Source organism: Hemicordylus capensis, chromosome 2, assembly GCF_027244095.1.
Source record: "Hemicordylus capensis ecotype Gifberg chromosome 2, rHemCap1.1.pri, whole genome shotgun sequence".
In the NCBI taxonomy this organism is placed as follows: Eukaryota; Metazoa; Chordata; class Lepidosauria; order Squamata; family Cordylidae; genus Hemicordylus; species Hemicordylus capensis.
In genome coordinates this window covers 358,700,835-358,716,721 of record NC_069658.1, presented here as the reverse complement: position 1 = coordinate 358,716,721, position 15,887 = coordinate 358,700,835, and the positions used below count along the sequence as shown (strand labels likewise).

Below are 15,887 nucleotides of genomic sequence, written 5' to 3'. Positions count from 1 at the left end.
GAAATAGGGGGTGGAGTGATACTCATGTAAGCATGCTTTTCTCTTAAAGAGAAAAATAATGACTTGTGGGTGTGATTTACATTGGGGCAAGGGGAATGCCATGGGGAAAAGGGTTAAAACTCTCCCCCCATCACCTTGGTCCCAATCCAGTTTGCCCCAATGACTGCTTTCTTTAAAAAGATTTAAATTTGATCTGATCATGGCTCTCCAATGATCAGATCAAATCCTCATCTAGTTTAGCCTTCAATGTGATGTAGTGGATAGAGTATTGAGTCTGGGTGTCCTGGATCCAAGTCCTTGCTCAGCCACGTAGCTCACTAGGTGCCCTTCAGTCAATGGCTGACACTCAGAACAAGGAAGCTCCGGAGCAGTGAGAGCACAGATTAACAGAACTGCTCAACTAGATGCACCAGTGCAGCAGAAGAGAGATTTTTTTTAAAAAAATGTTCTCCCCTTCCTCAGAAAGCTCTCAACGTCACCTGAAAAATGTTGCTGAGGGCTGTACAACCCTCAGGGACATATTTCTGGGTGGCACAAAAGGCTTCCTGGGGAAGCGGTGGGCATCAAAAATGGCCCCCTCCCTCTGCATTTACTTGGGAAACTCTGTTAGGCCGCTCTCTCTTTGCACAGGTGCATCCTGGCTCTGTATGTTGGCCACGATCTGTAAGCCTAACTTATCTCAAAAAATTATTTGACAACAGTATAGGACAAACTTGTGTTATTTTGTTTCTACCACAGAGTCTGTGGTAAAGCCCTCTTTCTTCCTTCTGGCAGCAAAATAGACACTTCAATAATTTTCCGCACATGATGTTGTACTTGGTTGTATACTCTTTACCCCACCTCTGCATACAAAAGCTATCATGTGTGAAACAGCTCTGAATCAAATGTCAGTGAGGAACATTAATCAGTCTAATGCAGGCATCCCCAAAATGTGGCCCTCCAGATGTTGCTGAACTACAACTCCCAGCATCCCTAGACACAATTTTTTGTGGCTGGGTATGCTGGAAGTTGTAGTTCAGCAACATCTGGAGGGCCGCAGTTTGGGGATGCCTGGTCTAATGCATTATTTTACTCTGTGTCTTGTGCCATGGCTACCTTATACTGTAAGTGTGCTAATTACCTGGTAAACTCCTACTTCTGTCCTGTATGCACTGAAAATATTTCAGCATACTTGACTTTGCAAAATTAACATGGAGGAATCTGATAGCGCAGCTCTAGAACGGCCTGAAAAGAGCTTTGTATATAATAGAAGGGTACATTTGGACTTCCAATGTCAGGTAAATCGGAAAGAGTGAATGGCATTGTATTTTGTTACGAACACAATGAAAAGGTGGTTAGTTCAGGCTAGTAGGTGGTTCTGTCCTTCACTTGTTCTCCACTCCAAATGAAACATTTCCCCTCAGATATTGTCAAAATGTTGTCTTTGAGCTACACAGCCAGCCATTGTGTCAGTTTCATTGGTTCTGTGCAATAATCCAAGAAATTTAGCTCCCAGCCTTTATTGAAATGACACAGCAGGAGCCATCACAAAATCTCATGCTCCCTTACTTTGGCTAGAATGCATGGCCTTTGAACTAGCAATGGAAACAAAATAAACAAAGCTCTACCATATAGCACTATTCTAAACATCAGTCACAGCCAGGTTAATATGATATGGCATTTTGATTCTGCTTATTGCTGAGGCTAGGTAGCCAGGGAGAACAAGAGAGGTTGGGAGTTAGCAAGCTTGTGTGTGAATGAGTGCTACTGAAGATGGGGGTGGGGGAAAGCAAAGGCCTTCTGCAGGGTGGCACTGACTTCTCCTTCTGTGGCCAGGCTGCTGGCCACAAGGGGACTCAGGGCAGAACAGTGATTAGACATTATGTGAGGGGGAAGCGTCTATTGTGGAAGCTGTCCACAATACAGTAGGCCTCCGCCTCAAAATTAACTGAAAAAGCTTACATGTAAATCTAATCTGCAGCCCACTGGTATTCTTGTTTCCTTGGAAGCAAGTCCTATTAAGTCTGCATAAGGTCATAGTATTAGGCTGTGAGATTTTTAAAGTATGTTGACTATTTCATGAAGGTAATGCAACTCATAACGTTGGGGCATGAGCTTCTCCTTTCTTAGTATACAGTATATTCTTTAAAAACAACAACAACAGGAATTCATGTTGCTGTTGAATCAGAAGGCTACTAGACAAACTTGGAGACCTGCTCAGTATAATTATATCAATCAGCTGATCTATGGAAGCAGGCTCCAAAATGAATGTTGGAGGACACCCGGGTGGATAGGCTGTATTTCACTTTCAACCTTAATTATATCTGAGATTGGGAAACATTTTATATTTCTAAAAATAAATTTCAAATCATAATATAAATTAACTCCAAAGTCTTTAAATAAAAACTGAGAAGTTAGACAAATAAGAGGCATTTAAAAACTCAGCCAGAGAGACAGGGAAGATAAGGTGCAGTTTCATCCACTGAGGAATTGCATGGTACAGAGAAGACCAAAGCAAATCAGAAAAAAGGTAGTTTGCTATTTCATTTCCAACAGTATTGCACAATGCTACAGCTTAGTAGAACAATGTGGCTTTTGAATATTCCTCCATACACACGATCTCTTGATCATATCTGTATCTATCTGTGGCAATTGAGTAAATGTTACACTGCCACTGTGGTGATCTGCATCTGGAGAGAACTGTATGCCCATGACCTGTACTTGCTACTGAGCTATAGGTCAAAGTCACACAGAGCAAGACCCTTTCATACAATATGCAATAAGTAGCATCCAGCAATAATCAGCAGTAATGTAGGTTCCTAAAAGAGGCTTAGTTCTTCTGAGAGATTTAGATTTGTAAAAGATATTGGCAGATTGAACCTGAGATCTATGGCATATCTTGTGGAGGTGGGTTCCTCCCCACCCCTAACAAAGAATAAGAGCACATTTCCAAAGTGAAATCCTATTAAATAGGATTAACCTTTTCAGTTCTCAGATATGCTGTTATAATTCTTTTTTGTAGGAAAGGTCAGATGCCCTGGATGGCTAGAGAGGTCCAGTGATGAGGTCTTGGGATGTGGCATTCTTCTTTGATGAACCGGACTGGAGATAATACGGTGGGAATAGAGGGCTGGCATTTCGAGGCCCTTGTTTGTTTCTGGCTGCATTGCTTCTAGAACTCCTCCTCCTTGCTCAGATTTGCCAGTGAATAGATTTGGTGAAGGTAGAGAGCTATGTCTCTTGGAGGGTGGTGGTGGGCTGTAGTTCTGAAATCTCACTGTTTTCACTGGCTGAAACAGAATAGAGACCAGGAGTTATTTCATTCCTGGAAGATGCCAGCAGCATTGTCTTTGTTGTGTGCTGACAAAACAAAGTAAATTCAGTTTTAGAACTTTCTCAGTAATGTACTAGAAGGCAAACCACTTTGCCTTGCCCTCCCAGAAAGAATTGTCAATGAAGCTGAGGGAGTGGCACATTTGCTCAAACCTTTGAAAGAGACATTAGCATAACAGTCATTCTGGCTGAATCCAGTACAACTTTGTTTTATAGAAATTATTAATCTCAGATCAAAATTTCTATAAAGTACATGGCATAATAAGGTTATACAGCTAACATGGTCCAGAATTGCCTAGCTTCTCCCCTCAGTTCTGATAGACCATATATCTTTTATACAGGAGTGTAGTATAATTGAGCTGATGGGTTCAAAGAACCCAGGGCCCCCAGCTCCACTCCTCCCTATTTTCTTCATTATCTCCCTAACTCTAAAGGGCCACCAGGGAGAGGGAGGAACACGGGCCCAGCCCCCTCTCCCCTAGCTATGCCCCTGCCTATATAGATGGGTAAATCTGAGGTGATCATCTACTATAAAATCAAGTAGCAGTTTAGTTTAGAATATTCAGAGAGACAATCAGGTTCTTGAAGCATTTGACCACTCTAGAATATTAACAGTTGATAGAAACACCTATTTTGTGTAGTGTCCTAGTGGCTAGAAGACTGCACTGTCACCAGGAAGTCTCCAGTTCAGTTCTTATCTCTATCTTAGATAAGTTGCCACCCATTTGCTTTAGCTCCACATCATCTTTCAAATATGAATACTAGCAAGGTTGTTGCAACCATGATTGAGATCATGTATATCAAGTATGTTTGAACACTCAAAAATGCTATATGAATACTTCCTATTTATTACCATTTTGCTTCTGTGATGTCCCTCTACAGGCGTTCTTCTAGTTCCCTTTGAATTCGCATAAGATCTATGCAGAGCCTGACTTTCAGGAATAAAGAGAACTTCTACATGTGCTACCCTGATCAGCTGCTGGACAACCTGTGCAAATGATAAATTGTTTCCACTTCTCTCATAGTTTCATTCTAATCTACAAACCATGTGCCCAGTGATTCCTGGATGATCTTTTTTGTGTTTTCCTAGAGAGCAGAGGGAGGTAAGGAAACATTGTGATATATGTATTTTTCTTAGAGAACAGGAGGAAGTAAGGAAACATCTTGGTATGTGTATATGCACAGAACATTACTTGTGCATATCTAATGATGACGTGCTAATGAGAAGCCACCATGTTGTAACTCACAATTGGGAAATGTTCCTTGAGAAACCATGAGTGATGCAGACAAGGCCTGATGGAGACTCTAAACTTTCAAAACATCCCGAGCATTATTTAGTGAATACCTTCCCCATCAACTCAACCAGGAGACTCAACCAGAAAATTTTAAGTTGGCTGTGATCCTGATTAAACTGTAGTTCTAATAAGTTACTTTCAAGGCTTTCTCAAATAATGAAACATGAAATGTAAAACTACCTCAATATAGTACAAATGGACCCAATAGTTACCTTCTCAGTGGTGTTTCTGGAAGTGTCTGGCTTCACCAGAATGGAGGGTGGAGCAGATGATGGTGGCTTTTGACTCAACTCGCTTTTTGATGGTAATTCTTTGGTGTCCAACATTATTGAACTACACACAGAAGGAGCTCTGCTGCTTCCACTCTGGGGCACTAGCACTAATGAAGAATCATGGGAAGAATTCAGCCTGCTTCCTATGTCAGCTGCATCAACTCCTCGGGGCAGACTGGAGATCTGTTGATATATTGGAGATTGCTGGGGTCGCAGTTGGGTGGCAGAAGTGCGCCTAAGGGAACTGATGAATGGAATAAGAGCTCCTGGCTGCACAGGTTTCTGTAAAGATCCATCTGGAGAGACAGAATTCAAGATGAGATGAGCCTTCAGATGATAAACACTTAGCAATGAACTGCTGAATATTTATATTAAAAAGTATGGGAGAATATTGCTGAATGGCAGTGCGTAGCTGAATTCTAGCCCTGATGCTTATTGGCACCATCCATATATTAGGAGAGGAGAGCTGGTCTTGTGGTAGCAAGCATGACTTGTCCCCTTAGCTAAGCAGGGTCTGCCCTGGTTGCATATGAATGGGAGACTAGAAATGTGAGCACAGTAAGATATTCCCCTCAGGGGATGAAGCCGCTCTGGGAAGAGCAGAAGGTTTCATGTTCCCTCCCTGGCTTCTCCAAGTCAGGGCTGAGAAAGACTCCTGCCTGCAACCTTGGAGAAGCCGCTGCCAGTCTGGGTAGACAATACTGAGCTAGATGGACCAAGGGTCTGATTCAGTATATGGCGACTTCCTATGTTCCTATTCCTAACACTTTAGGGGTTGACAGAAAATAGCAAGGGAGCTATAACACAGTGGCCGAGGATGCATTTTTAGGCAGAAGGTCCTAAACTCAATCCCTGGTACCTCCAGTTAGAAGGTTCTCAGGTAGCAGGTCTGGGAAAGTCCTTTGTCAATGCAGAGAGTCACTGCCAGTTAGAGTAAACAAGAGTGGGCTATATGGACCAGAGGAACTGGCTCTTCAATACAGGTAAGCCCAACCCTCACCCTCTGATCCTATTCCATGCCATACCAATACGATGTGGAATGATAACAGATAGCTTTCCGCAGGGGTTCTCAAACCCAGGTCCCCAGATGCTGTTGGACTACAACTCCCATAATCTCCAGCCATAACACCTAAAGGCCAGTGTAGCTGGGGATGATGGGGGTTGTGGTCCAACAGCATCCGGGGACCCAAGTTTGAGTGTCCCTGGCTTACTTATATTGGAGGCACTTTTCATCAGAATTGTTTCTGGTGAAAAATGTTCTGATAGGGCTTGTAATGCTCCAGACCTGATTTTTGGTTCAATGTGATGCATAGCCCTGCTATTTAAAACATAATGAGACTGAGTAAAGTCAGACAGACGAAGAGTCAAGATAGAGAGGGCTGAATAAGAGGCTTCTAAAGACAAGTAGCTATAAAAGAAAAGAAAGACAGACACATAGGAAAGTGGGGCAGCATCAAAAAATCAGCCCCCCACAAAAGGGAGAAAACAACAAGATCAACAAGTTCAAAACAAAAAATGTGCAGATGAGCAGTTGCTTGTAAATTAAAGGTAAAGTGTGCTGTCGAGTAATTGTCAATTCCTGGTGACTACAGAGCCCTGTGGTTGTCTTTGGTAGAATGCAGGAAGGGTTTACCATTGCTTCCTCCCACACAGTATGAGATGATGCCTTTCAGCATCTTCCTATATCGCTGCCGCCTGATATACGTGTTTCCCATAGTCTGGGAAACATACCAGCGGGGATTTGAACCCACAACCTCTGGCTTGGTAGTCAAGCCATTTCCCTGCTGCACCATTAGGTGGCTTGTAGCAGGAGAATATTTAAGAACCCCCAGTGAGTTTCGAGCTGATGCTCTTCATCAGGAGGCCATATAAAAAATATAGGAATAGTAAATATAAAAATTAACATGAATATATTAAACATGGAACAGAATAATTAAAAATACTAATTTAAAGCTCATGTAGATGGAAATGGTAATATGAACTTTAAATTAGTGTATTTAAATATGTATAACTGTGTTTTTTCAAATTCACACCATTAACTTTGCATTCCTCTTTTCTACCCTCTGTTTCCTCCTGTGTTGAAATTTAGATTTGTCTTTTTTGCCTCTGTTATTCTATAAAGTACCATATATACAAAGATAATGCTATATAAATAAGTTATTGTTGTAATCTAAACTCTGTTGTGTGCTATAATCTAGCTCTGTGACAATTAACATTTTGGATATCCCTCCAGAATGCACAGTGCCCTGATGAGGTCCTGGGTGTGAACCTCCAATAAATACACTGTAAATGTGTAAAGTTATTGGCAAAGCTTCTGCTTTATCACTACAATCAGTTGAACTTAATGTGGGAAGAATGAATTTGAATTTAAATTTAAACTCTGAGTATTCCAGTGAGCCATAGGAGTTTTAATTTGGATTTATCTGCTCACAAGAATCCATCTCCAGATAATGCCTGAACAATTAATCCTCCTGCAAGTTTTTGGATTCTCCAAGGCCCTTGCTAGTACATTCATGCCTTTGGCAGTGCAAACGTTCTGATCCAGCTGTATGAATGCAATCAAGTCCACAGCTCCTCGGGAGGCTTAGCCTAGCATTTATGTTTATTGCATCAGCCAAGAGTTTCAGTGTGCTAATTAAAGGCTTCTAGTCGTCTTTTTGCCACTTGAGAACAGGTTCACAGGTCTCTTTCACAGGACTTACTCTTCCTATTGCTGCCACGTCCTCTCCTCTGTGATGCTGTTTGCCCTGAGACACTTGGCACGGAGAGGTGCCTTGCAGGTGAGGCTAACGATGTCGGCATGAAGGCAGATTTCAAAGGTCTGCTTTGCCGCGGGCCGTTCTCGGAAATGCTTCCCTGTGATGAAAGTGAGGAAGTGGATAATGTCCAAGTCGCATAGAGGGAAGGCATTCTCGAATCAGGGAAGCTTGAGGACTTCCTGGTTGTTTGGGAGAAGCAAATGCAAGAGAGGGAGGGAAGGGGAGAGAATCTAATTTTAGATAATTAGAGAGCAAATGCAGCTGCACAATTCAGATTCAGGATTTTTGTTGTCTAATTAGAAAATGAAGGGCAAAGTGTAGAATCAGATTAGCAAGCATCTGGACATTCTCAAATAAAATATCTTGGAATCCTTGCATACTGTTGCACAACCTTTCCTTTCCATGTTGCACAACCAGAAGTAACACATACTGTCAAACCACTCTTGTATTCTGCCCCTGTCCCACACATTTAGCAATTGAATTGACCTTTCTCACTCATTACTTCAGAATTCTTTGCACCATAGCTATGCTGGAATTCCACAATAGTCTTGTGTTCCCACCTAAACAAAAAATGCTACCAACATCATGTTTGAATGGGCAAGCCATGCAATTTGATCTTATCATGTTAATTGCACATAACCACAAAAGGTTTTGTTTTGTTTAACAAAGCAGAATGTTAAAGTGAAAGGACACCCCCCACAATCACTTACCACTCTGGCTCAAATCAACAACACAAATGTCCTTGTGGGGTGAGCAAATTCAGTTTGTGTGGGAAAGCTGCCAGTATTTTACATGACTGCCAATCCAATTCTTTTGAGTGAATCACCAGATGTTGTGAGGTGGGGGGAGGATTCCATAGCTGGTTTTTGTCTGCCATTGTTAATGCTATGCTGCCCAATACTAGTGTCCTTGGCTCTGTTGGCCCTCCAGACCAGGGCTCCAAACAGGGAGTCTTAATACCCCTAGGGTACACTACTTGCAGAGCTCCCAGGGGGTACTCAGAACCTTCCTGCCACCGCACACTGCAGCCATTCTATTTGTTCCCCATATGAGAACATATTACAAGCTTGAAGCTGATGTGCGCTCAGCGATTTGTCTGCTGCAGAAGGGGAGGGAGGTGGGGGCCCCCTCCTCTGCTCCTGATTGGGTGGCAACATGCTGAAGTTCAGTGTACCCCTGCTCTCACGCTGACTGTTAGCCTTCAGAAAATTATCATTGAGTACTCTCATTAAAGTCACCTTAAGTGGCACAGTGGGGAAATGCTTGACTAACAAGCAGAAGGTTGCTGGTTTGAATCTCCACTGGTACTATTATATCGGGCAGCAGTGATATAGGAAGATGCTGAAAGGCATCATCTCATACTGTGAAGGCGGAGGCAATGTGGGAAAACCCCTCCTGTATTCTACTAAAGAAAACCACAGGGCTCTGTGGGCGCCAGGAGTCGAAATTGACTTGACGGCACACTTTACCTTTAGCTAGTCTACATACACACAACATGTTGAAAGTCTGCAACAGAAGGTATATACTTGTTAAAAATGCTTGGGCACCCATGCTCTAAACTAGTTGAAATGTTTCTTGTTGCTCTGCATGCTTGCTGCATGTTTACAATCTGTGGTTAGTACAGTGTCAAGGTGGACGCACAGTTACGAAAGAAACAGGGCTACTCGGCTGGATGACTGACAGGAATGAGGTGACAACTAGAATGGAGATGTGGGGTTGGGCTGTCTCCTCCTTTGCGCTTTTCTCATATTGTGAGGGATTTACCTGAGGGCAGGAAGTTCCAGATAAAAGGGGAGGAAATGGGGAGATAATAGTGCAACAAGGATGTTTATACCTGCAAATAATTCAGAAGCACCCTGGAATTAAAAATCAGGATGAGGGGACTATAGTGATGCTAACTAGTATGTGTGAAGATATTGAGATAATGTCATGTTTTCTAGTTTGTATAGAGAAGTGAGCAGGGAAACAGCTGTAGAATTTATTACATCTACTAGCACATAAGGCAGCAGGGAAGCAGATAAAATGTGAACTCTTGTAGATTGCATCGAAGCTATTGTACAGCAATTTATTTGTCCGAGGAAGAGAGCACCACTAAGGAGCAAATCAGGCTTGGTGTGCTTCATTTTATAAACTGCTGCTCTTCTTTGCATTCATCTTCATCTTCTTTTTACTGTTAAAATCTCATGGTGGTGAAAAAAGCAACCAGTTCTGCTCAAGAGGCAAATGCAATGGGTTGTGTCCTACTGATTCTCCTGAATTGCCTGAACAGCTGACAGGAGGCAGGGTGGTAGAGGGAAAGGGGCTTTTAAACTCAGATGGACTTCTTGATGGGACACCAAGGAGAGCAGTGATCCTGAAGAAAAGATCTGAAGGAGTTTTTGTACTCACTGGTCCTTGTGATTCCATTTCCCCAGCTGCAGGGTGTTTTGTTTTGTTTTTAACTCGTAGTGAGTTACTGTCACTTCTGATTATTTCTTTCCTCATCTGCTTTCTCTGACAAGGCAACATAGCTCTTTCACCTAAATCCGTTAAATTGCAGAGAAGGCCATCAGTCTTCCACATGAATGGGGTGCTTAAGTAACCCTCCTAAGTGCTCCTAATTTGCTCGGAATCAGAGTCATGGAGAAGTCTCTGTGCCAACTCCTCTGAGAGAGGAGAAAGGCAGCAACTTCTAACTTTATTTCTCTTCTTCCCATGGCAGTTCTACACTTTGAAAAATGATTTATGATTTAATAATGGGGCAGTGATTCATCAAAATAACCAAGGCATCAATTTATTATGAGAAGATTTTCAAAGGAGGATACACAATAGCAGGCCTTAAAATTGGTGTTCATGACTGAGGTACTTTATGAAGCTGCTTGGGATGTCTCTGGGCAATGTTTTTGATTGTTTGTTTGTTCAGCTTATTGATGAGGCGGGGCCACTGTGTTATCAGAAGCTATATCAAGGAGAAATGAGCCAGAGAGATGAAGAGTAATCACTAGCTCTCCTTAATGTGAGGGGTTTAGTGGATATCTGAAGGGATAATTCTGGTCCCAAAGTGTCTGCCATGTCTCCAATTTAAACTGAGCAGTTTAACATGATAAAATATAAGCAAGGGAGGAAATGAGTAAAAGTGTGTCTTCAGTAAAAGCAATAACATGGACAATTAGGTTTCCACTAGGCCATTCCATGTATCTGACAGCAACCTGGAATTCTTCACTTGGGTATATCACAGTTTATTATATTATTAAGGTTACAATGTTTTAGGCTTGCTCAAATGTTATAGTTGTAGTTGAGATGATGACAATTATCCCAAGCTGTACCTTCTATAAGAAAGTAGGTCTGCAACCTGTATTGTCCATCTTCTTCTTCTTACTACAATATTTGAATTTATATACTACATTTAATACAGACAACCCTCCTTTTTCATTAGATGAAAGCTTTCAATGATTGGATAAGACCAACAAGGTGGATCACAGCATGATATGGTAGAAAGACCAGTGTGGAATGTCCATGCTTCTCTTGGGATATCGATATACTTTGTTTCACAGATATATAGATTTCTCCATTAAAATTACGCTCTCCTATCTTGGACCTGATAATGCAGCCTGGGTATCAACCTTTCATCTCTTTACTGCTTGGATTGGCTTCAACAACTCACCTCTTATGTCAGCATTCAGTCTTTCAAACTATTTCAGACCAGCACTTTGCTGTACCCATGAGAGAGGGCTATGCTAGTTTGATATGATTACCTATGAAAGCAGAGTTGGCTGGTCTGGGGAGTTATCCTCACAGGCCCTCGACTATTCATCCTTACACAGTACTCTCACCGTAATGTCATATCCATCAGTGTCTAACATGTGATAAGTGCTAGCAGGAGCTACAACAACCACAATGAATTTTTTAGGAGTCTAATCTGCTGAAGAATAGGTATTTCTAGATGATTAGGAATGATTGGAGTCATCTGCTGCCTTTTTAAAGAATCAGTTAAATGGGAAACCAGTTCTACTGCCTCTCTCTAGCTTAACTCATGGTATCTCAAAAGAGAATAATTTCTTCTTTTATTTGATCCTTTTTAAAACTAAAATAACATTTTTAAGTGATTTGCTGATTCTTGCTAGATAAGACTGAGGTTTCAGCATCCCGATTCCAACAGGAAGCCTACAGGCAGGGGATGGAGGTAGCAGCCTTCCTCCTCTTTCGAATGACCCCAGCAGAAGTATTTTGCCTCTGAACATGGTGGTTCCATTGAGCTATTATCACTAATCACCACTGAACCAGTGCCACCTGGAACATGTGATAAGGTTAGGGAGGCATCAAGGAAGATATCAAAGAGCTGACATGGTGAATTTGGTTTTTTGTTTTGTTTTTTTAAGTATCAGCTCACTGGGAAAAGGAGAAATAGGAATTCTTTCGAAACTTAAGCCCAGAACAACAAGAAGGTCTGGCCTTAGGTGTGTGGAATGGCACTCTGGCAGCTGTGTAGACTATATGACTGCTGGCTATGTACTTCCATACCTCAGGTATGAGTACTGTGTACTTGTACCTCCTGGATATGGGATATCACCTATCCGTTCATTCCCATATGCCCCATGCACGATTACTTCTAAGAGCCTTGGCCCCATCTTTGTCCTAGGCCAGAGAAAAGGGGAAGCCATGGCCATTAGCGCATGCCATGGCTATTAGGAATCCACAGTATGTGATCATTTTCCCACTTCAGAAAAGGGAGTCAGAGCTTAAGGTCCTATGTGTGACGGAGACAGGAACTTTCAAGTTTCTCCTAAAATGTATGTGGGCAGCCTTGCCATCTAGTCATGATCCAGTCATATTGGGCCAAATGAAGTCTGATTTAAGATGTTGGAAAGGCCCACTGCACTAGGGATTTTTTCTTAAACCCACAAGTATATTTTCCACTATATAACATTCACAAGTCAAACCTGAAAAGCGGAGTGACATAATTGCTGGGGAAGATCCCGACTTTTCCTGTGACCAGCGACATTCCTTTCAGCCAGCCTTCTTGATATTTCCCCAAAACACGGATGCCTTCTCCTTTCTGCAATTCTAGTTCATCTGGATTGTGAGCTGTGTAGGAGTGCAGAGCAACACACCTGATGGAACACAGGGGAACAGACCTTATATGCACTTCGAAGAGGCAATGCAACATGAATGAGCACATGACACAACAGTCTGCTTTAAAGCCACACTGGGAGCCGCTGTTGTGACTTCTGCTAAAGCAAAGGTAATCATCTGTCTAAGGCCTTTTCAACCAACTCTTGTGTCACACAGTGAACAAATGCTTCAGGTAAGTGAATTAGATGAATAAAAGACAAATATACATATAGTGAATATATTATATTCAGTAACATACATTACTGAAGCAGTAAACTCAAGATTCAGAAATGTTCTAAGGTACTGGGTGAGGGGAGCAGGGTTGGCATCAGGAGTCAGCATCATTGGGCAGCTGAGGGCTCTGTGCCTATACCGTATTTTACGGACTATAAGACACTACGGACTATAAGACGCACCTTAATTTTAATCCAGTTTTTCAGAGCTTTTGAGCTTGTCACACATTTCTTGCCGAGGAAGCTGAAGAGGCTTTTGTTCTCTTGTGGAGTGAGCAGCAGTGAGCCCACGTTGGTGACCCGCGGCAGCAGCGGTGGCTGCTGCTGGTTGTTGCTCATCGCGGCTGCCGGTGGGGCCCGCCCGGGACCTCCTTATCCACCTCCTCTTGTGCCTCCGGCGGCTCCTGCAGGCTGGCGCTCGCCTGCATGGGCTCGTCTCTGGGTCGGGCCCTGCATCCCCTCAGAGGGCGGCGGTGCAGCAGCCTCCCTCACTGCAGCAGCATCGGGGCGGCAACCGGAGGGAGCCCGGGGAGGGGGGCCGCGGGTGGGCTGACTAGGCCGCTCCCGGCAGGCCCTGGCAGGCCCCAGCGAGAGAGGAAGGGAGGTGGGAAGCGAATCCTCCCTGCTTATCCTTCCTCCTCCCCCCCTGTCTTTCCCGACAAGCCCTAAACTCCACCGCGTGCTCAGAAGGACAACCAAGCATGCCCAGGACCAGCGCCCCCCCCCCGGGTGAAGGGCCATCCATAGCGATGCTTCCCACTGCGGGAGCGGGCGCCTTGAAGAAGGGCTGCCGCGGCACGTGTGGGCGTGCACAGCGACGGCCGCCATTTTGAATCGGAGTATAAGACGCACCTGAATTTGGGCGGATATTTTTTGAGGAAAAAAGTGCGTCTTATACTCCGTAAAATACGGTAGCCTTCATGCACACTTCCCAACAGAACCTGGCAACATTGTAGGTGAAGGACCGATTGTCATCTGAAAGCAGCAACTTGGTATAGGCTTGTCTAGAGTGACCAGGGTATTTAAGAAGCAGGGGGGATATGAGCTTGTCCCAACTGTCTTTGTAAAAGGAACATGAAAGGAGCACATGCTCTATGCTTTCCATCGCCCCAGAGGCTGATCACCAGCTGATACCCCTGGCAGCAGATCTTTGATTTTATTAGATTGTATAATGTTAATTTGCTTCACCACTCTATAGTTTATATATATATATATATATATATATATATATATATATATATATATATTCTATGTAGTTCCTATTTTATGCTTTTAGATACTATTATATTAACCCTAGCCTGGAGTATTTTACTGTGTGAATTGTCTTAGAGTTTTAGAGTTGTATTTTATTGTTTTTAGAATTGCATTATTATTATTAGAACTGCGTTTAGGTTTTAGAGATATATTTTATCCATTTTAGTTAGCTGCCTTACTTTATACTTATAATTTTAGTTAGCTGCCTTACTTGATACTTACTTATTTTAATTAGATGCTTCAAGCTTTCTTTATTTTAAATAATTTTGATTATATTTTAAATATTTTGTATTTTTAGAGCGTACTTCACCTAGTCTTAACTGTAATATCACTCTCAATCTTAGTAATACATAATCTGATTGCCCTATTCATTTTACTGAATCACTGTATTATAACTTGTGCTGGTCTTAGACCGTAATAAAGACTGATTGATAGCCTTCATGTGGTGGTGGTGGTGTGGGTGACTCTCTCAGGGCCAGGGCAGGTAGTAGTGGCCTGCTGAGGGTGTCCTTGAAACGCAGAACTAGCTCTGGATGGTGGTGATGGGCAGAGCACAATTCAAAACAAGAGGAGTTGTGGTCATCCCCACAAAGTGATCACAGAAGCCTGAGTGCAGAGTAGAGTTTGGCAGATGCCACAGAATTCCTGTCAGCATGTAATGGCAGTGGATTCCACACAAAGACCCAGCTCTGCTCTCTTGGTCCCAAGTCCCACTGCCCATGTGACACCAGCAAGCCTTCCCAATCCCATCCCCTCACAAATTCCATGAATGTTTTGCAGGCCGTACAACTTTAAAATGATCACAATTTGCCTAAGAGAACTGCTAATTGATTTTAAAGTAATCCGTCTCTTTCCATTGCACAATTTACATTTTTTTGTTTTCATGTAGACAGCTCAGAAGTCAGTCTGAATGGCAGGTCAACTCACTGATGTATCACTACAAAGAAGGTTTATTCTATTTTTACTAAAGAGAATGGACACCAATATGCAATATCTGTGGAAAGGCAGCCCCAGACTGGTTTCCCCCCTCCCACGTGATGTTCTCATTTGCTTCTCAGAGCTTTGGCCAAGCCTTTATTCTCGACCAGAGGAAATAATTGCCTATGCTGTGGTTGCTAGGAAACAGCATCTCTGGCCCTGAAAAATGCCCTCCCCACATAATTAAAAAGGGTTTCTTTTTTACGTACATATTCACTGATAAGTGTTGTTGTAAATGGGGAAGGGTAACAATGGCTGTAGAGTGCCCCAGGGATCTAGGTGAAGAGTAATAGGAAGCGCTGACCTGTAAATGAGAAGAAAAGAATTCAAATTAGCTCCATTATATTCTCCCTTCAAAGGGAAATATCCCTGAACACATATGCCTGTCATCAAAGCAAAGCAGCATATCCTATTAAATGGAAGAAACCATTTACCTCATTAGTACAAGTGATTCATATGGCTGTACATGTGGTCATATTTCTAAAGAGAACTTTAACAGTTTAGTCACTCATGTGGTAATGAACAGGTTAGACTGGTTTGCTTGTTGTCCGTCTTTGATGAAGAGGGATGTTTATGGGTCATCCCTTCAAATCTTGAAATGTGGTATCTCTCAGGGTTCTAACTTTTCACCAACATTGATCACTGCATACACATAGCCCCTTGGAGAGGTCATGGTTAAGCACAAGGCACAGC

The 15,887-nt window shown here is 42.7% G+C and overlaps 1 protein-coding gene across 3 annotated transcripts in view; it reads right to left on the bottom strand.

The window, feature by feature from the left end:
• Positions 1–1,483: 1,483 nt before the first annotated feature.
• The window catches only part of SH3RF2 (SH3 domain containing ring finger 2), a 120,712-nt gene continuing 106,308 nt past the window's right edge, over positions 1,484–15,887 (bottom strand). For all 3 annotated transcript variants that reach the window (XM_053303004.1, XM_053303005.1, XM_053303006.1), the window contains exons 6-10: positions 15,404–15,498; positions 12,558–12,728; positions 7,582–7,817; positions 4,820–5,175; positions 1,484–3,269 (exon numbers count right to left, since the gene is read on the bottom strand). In XM_053303004.1, coding sequence (XP_053158979.1) covers positions 2,964–3,269; positions 4,820–5,175; positions 7,582–7,817; positions 12,558–12,728; positions 15,404–15,498 — 1,164 coding nt within the window. In that variant the 3' untranslated portion in view covers positions 1,484–2,963. The remainder of the gene's footprint in view (positions 3,270–4,819; positions 5,176–7,581; positions 7,818–12,557; positions 12,729–15,403; positions 15,499–15,887) is intronic.